The sequence below is a fragment of the Mustela nigripes genome, chromosome 10 (assembly GCF_022355385.1).
Source record: "Mustela nigripes isolate SB6536 chromosome 10, MUSNIG.SB6536, whole genome shotgun sequence".
Taxonomy (NCBI): Eukaryota; Metazoa; Chordata; class Mammalia; order Carnivora; family Mustelidae; genus Mustela; species Mustela nigripes.
In genome coordinates, this window is record NC_081566.1 from 64937278 (window position 1) to 64941825 (window position 4548).

Here is a 4548-nt window from a genome sequence, read left to right on the forward strand (position 1 = left end):
ATTTCAGGGTCCTGGGATTGAGTCCCGCATCGGGCTCTCTGCTCAGCAGGGAGTCTGCTTCTCTCTCTCTTTCTGCCTGCCTCTCTGTCTACTTGTGATCTCTCTCTGTCAAATAAATAAATAAAATCTTTAAAAAAAAAAAAAGAATAGAGGATAAGAAAAAAGAATAGAAATTCTTTCTATTAAATTTCTTTTGAAGCACTGTTTATGCTGCATTCTGCAAATCTGGATGAATTGTATTTTTATTTAATTCAGAATATTTTAAAGTTTATCTTCAGATTTCTACTTCAATCTGTTACTTAGAAGCACAGTTAAATTTCCAAGTTTTGGGAGACTTTCTGGCTACCGTTCAATTATTGGTTTCTAATTTAATTTCATTGAGGTCTAAGAGCAAACACTGTATGATTTCTGCCCTTTAAAAACTTGTTGAGGGTCGCCTGGGTGGCTCAGTGGTTTAAGCCTCTGCCTTCGGCTCAGGTCATAATCTCAGGGTCCTGGGATCAAGCCCTTCGTTGGGGCTCTCTGCTCAGCGGGGAGCCTGCCTTCCCCTCTCTCTCTGCCTATTTGTGATCGCTCTCTGTCAAATAAATAAACAAAATCTTAAAAAAAAAAAAAAGAAATTGAAATTTCAAAAATACCATTCAGCATTAAATTGATACAATCAGGGACGCCTGGGTGGCTCAGTTGGTTAAGCAGCTGCCTTCGGCTCGGGTCATGATCCCAGGGTCCTGGGATCGAGTCCCACATCGGGCTCCTTGCTCGGCAGGGAGCCTGCTTCTCCCTCTGCCTCTGCCTGCCTCTCTGTCTGCCTGTGCTCGCGCACTCTCTCTCCTTCTGTCTCTGAAAAATAAATAAAATCTTTAAAAAAAAAATTGATACAATCAACAACATAGATGAACCTGAAAATATGCTGAGTAAAAGAAGTCACACAGAAAAGAACACCTCCTGTAGGATTTCATGTATATAAAATTCTAAAAAATGCAAAGTAATCTATGAGAACAAGAAACAGATCTGTGATTGCCCAGGAGCTAGGAGAGGGAAGGGGGTCCAGCGGGAAAGAGTACAAGGAAAGAACCAGAAATGAGCAAAAGGAAACTTCAAGGTCATAAATACATTCATTATCTTTATTGTGGTGATCGTTTCATGTGTTTGTAAGTGTCAAAACTTACCAAGTTGCACATTTTAAACAAGGAAAAAATTATTATATGTCGATAACTTTTTTTTTAATTTAAGAACATAGTTCCGTCTTTAAAGCAAGCTTTGGGCAGTTTTTAAAAATTATCTTCCCCTTGGCATCTCACCTTTTTTGGAGCTCACTTTTGATCCTACGGACTTTTTCTGATTCAGAGGGAAAAAAAATAACACACATACACACCCAGCTTCCCAAAATATTGGGCTTCAATCTAAAACCGGTTTTCTTTCACACGTTTTCCTTCACAAGGTGTCTTGGCACCTTCCCTGTTACTCGGTTCGTCTCGGCTCCCAGGGGTGTCGGCGGGAGAGAGTCGGTTTCCAAGGTCACCAGAGACAGTGAGGCAGCAAGTCTGGGAGGCTGGACCCCGCAGGCAATGCTGACCCCCCCTCAGAGGGAGTTAAGGTGAGAAGCCCCTTCTCCACCAAATGACTCGAGAGCTTCACAAGCGACGAGGGAGCAAGTTTCTGGGCTCACATCTCAAGAGCCCAAGAGCTGAGAGCGCGCTGGTAAGATCTGTCAGTCCAGCCACCCCCCTGCCCCATGGACGTCAGAGCAGAGGGGACAAAGAGATGCTCAGGTGTGCGCGAGGAAGGCGTTCAAGAACGCGTGCACGGTGCTATTTAACGAGAGCAAAAATAACCATCTAAGCTTTACTAATAACACCCGTCTTTGACATACGGGCCACCTAGCACCCCCTCTAGGGGTCCCTGCCTCAGAAGGCATCTGTCCGGGGCCATGAGGGAAAGGTTTCCAAGAATCAGCCGTCCTGCCACACGTGGTTCAGACATTCACTTTCTTTATAATGGGATGCCATCCGCTAGACAAAAACGAGCCTGTTAATTGCTACAAACTTGACAATTCTTAGTAAAGACAGAGAGAATGACCCTGAAAATCCTTGCTCTGCAGAGCGTCAATGCTTATCTCCAGGGAAAGGTCCAACAGCAGATATCAGACATAGAGGAGATACACGCTCTTAGTGTTTGATGTCCCGTGCTGAGGATTAGCTGGGAAGAGGGTCCCGGCCTGTATTTTCAAAAACAACCACCATCCACTTAATCTGTTCCTTCAAAATGAACATGACAGTCTATTAATGAGCGAGAAAACCACGGCTTTTCTAAGGGAAAGTCATGTCCATGGGAAAAACATCTGAAAATGTATGACTACAGATGCTCCCAATATTGTGATTTTGAAAATATATGTATCAAAAGCAATGTGCGTCACTTGTAAGACTTTTAAAAAAAATTTTATTGAGTAAACTCTATGCCCAGGGTGGGGCTCGAACTCACAACCCCAAGATCATGAGCCCCCTGCTATACCGAGATTGGCGGGCAGGTGTCCGATCAGCTGTTAAAAGTTTTGTCTGCATACTTGAGAAACTAAGAAACAGAATTTTAAAATGTTTTAAAAACCTAAATAGAGGGGCGCCTGGGTGGCTCAGTGGGTTAAGCCTCTGCCTTCAGCTCAGGTCATGATCTTGGGGTCCTGGGATCGAGTCCCACATCATGCTCTCTGCTCAGCGGGGAGTCTGCTTCCCCCTCTCTCTCTGCCTGCCTCTCTGCCTACTTGTGATCTCTCTCTGTCAAATGAATAAATAAAATATTTTTAGAAAAATAAATAAATAACATTAAAAAAAAAAAAACTAAATGGAATTTCTTAGGTTTGATCCCATCTGTTAAAATTATAAAATGTAGGGCACCTGGCTAAGGCAGTCGGTTAAGCGTCTGCCTTCAGCTCAGGTCATGATCCCAGAGCCCTGTGCTCTCTCTCTGTCTCTCTGTCAAATAAATAAAGTCTTTTCAAAAAAATTGTAAAATGCAATACCTTCTAACCATTCAAGGAGTAATTGACTTAAAATGTTAATTTACTAGATGAATTTCAAAGAAAACCTCTGCCTCGTGGTGAAGGGACTGGAAAATGAATGTCATGATTTAATAAAAGCCATCAAGGACACACTTTTGTCTTTATCCGCCTTGGACGAGGATCTCTTCCAATTATGACGGCCAGGAACATTCACTGAAGAGTAGGAAGTTAAAAATGTACTTCATCTTTATCTCGATTTGTTCCTGTTCCTATTCCTATCCTAGGACACGTTTTATAAAGCGGGTGTATGTAATTATTTTAAAATACTGCATCTCTTGAGAAAGCCCGCTATGTGTCTGGTGACCACTGGTTGGTCTACCCGGAGCGAGCGCCCACACCCGGGAGCACCCTGTTGGCAGGTGCTTGGGAAGGAACTAGACAATGGGACAGGAGCAATCCGGGCTGCGGTGCCTCGCACGCCCCCAGACCCCGCGTCTTTGGAAGTTCTGACCTAGGAGCTGGTGGAGATGGGCGCCGGCAGTGGGTCCTTCCTTCATGTGTATAATTGAGGGAAGCTCCTGGATTCTTCCAACGGTCAACCCATGCTTATTAGTCTCCTGCCCTCTTGCAAGTTGCAAGCGCCCCCAACAGTGCTGGGGTCCCCGGCTCCCTCCACCCGAGCTCCAGGACGTGTGCGGGTCTGGGCCCAGGCGACGGTGCCAGCATCTCCCCCAGGAAGAGTCCGGCCGGAGAGGGAGGGGGAGGACACCGCCGCCGGCCCTGCCTGCGGGGGGCGGGGGTTACCATCGCATTTACCTGGGCAGGAACCGGGTCCGCTCCCAAGTCCTCCTGTAAACTTCCCTTGTCATCTTAATTATTTTTAACGACAGCAACAGGGACCTTCGGACGAGCGCGTTACCTGCAAACATTCGGGTCTGGGAGTCTCTGAAACTAGAAGCGGCGCCGAGAGGCTCTTCCCCCGGGCTCAAAAGCAGCCCGTCGGGGGCAGCGCGGTGCCCGGGAGCGCAGCCGGCCGCGGCCACGGCCCTCTGCCCGCACGGCGGGTGCGCGGCGACCGCGCGGGGCCCTCGACGCCGGGGCTTCCGGAGCTCCGGCCCCCAGGACGGAGGCCGCGGATGAGGACACGGAGATGAGGACGGACGTGGACAGCGGGTGAGCCGCGCGGGCGCGGGCGCGGGACAGGGGGCGCCGCGGGGAGGGGGCCGGGCGCCGGGGCCCCGGGGACCCGGGAAGGGGCGCAGCGTGCGGAGGAGGCCCGGGGCCGAGGAAGGGGCAGCGGCGGGGGCGGCGCGGGCTGCCTCGGCGAGCCGGGGCCGGAGCCGGGGCGGCCGGCGGGCCGGGCCGGGCCAGGCCGGGGATCCCGCCGCAGCCGGGGCCGGCTAGGCCGCACGGAGGGAGGGCGCGGCGCGGGGGGCGGCGGGCCGCGGGGGGGGGGGGGGGGGGGGGGGGAGGGGCGCGGGGGGGCGGGGCGGGGGGGGCCGGGCCCGGGCCGGGGGCGGCGCGGGGGGGGCGCGCGGCGGGCGCGGGGCGCG

The 4548-nt window shown here is 50.9% G+C and overlaps 1 protein-coding gene and 1 long non-coding RNA gene across 4 annotated transcripts in view; one reads left to right on the forward strand and one right to left on the reverse strand.

Moving 5' to 3' along the window:
• LOC132025836 (uncharacterized) overlaps positions 1–3955 on the reverse strand; it is a 12204-nt gene extending 8249 nt beyond the window's left edge. For both annotated transcript variants that reach the window (XR_009406716.1, XR_009406715.1), the window contains exons 1-2: positions 3812–3955; positions 639–840 (exon numbers count right to left, since the gene is read on the reverse strand). This is a non-coding gene — a long non-coding RNA (uncharacterized LOC132025836). The remainder of the gene's footprint in view (positions 1–638; positions 841–3811) is intronic.
• The window catches only part of ARHGEF11 (Rho guanine nucleotide exchange factor 11), a 75545-nt gene continuing 74951 nt past the window's right edge, over positions 3955–4548 (forward strand). The window contains exon 1 of one of the 2 annotated variants that reach the window (XM_059413611.1): positions 3955–4168. In XM_059413611.1, the coding sequence (XP_059269594.1) occupies positions 4146–4168 (23 nt within the window). In that variant the 5' untranslated portion in view covers positions 3955–4145. The remainder of the gene's footprint in view (positions 4169–4548) is intronic. The other variant, XM_059413606.1, reaches the window with a different exon arrangement.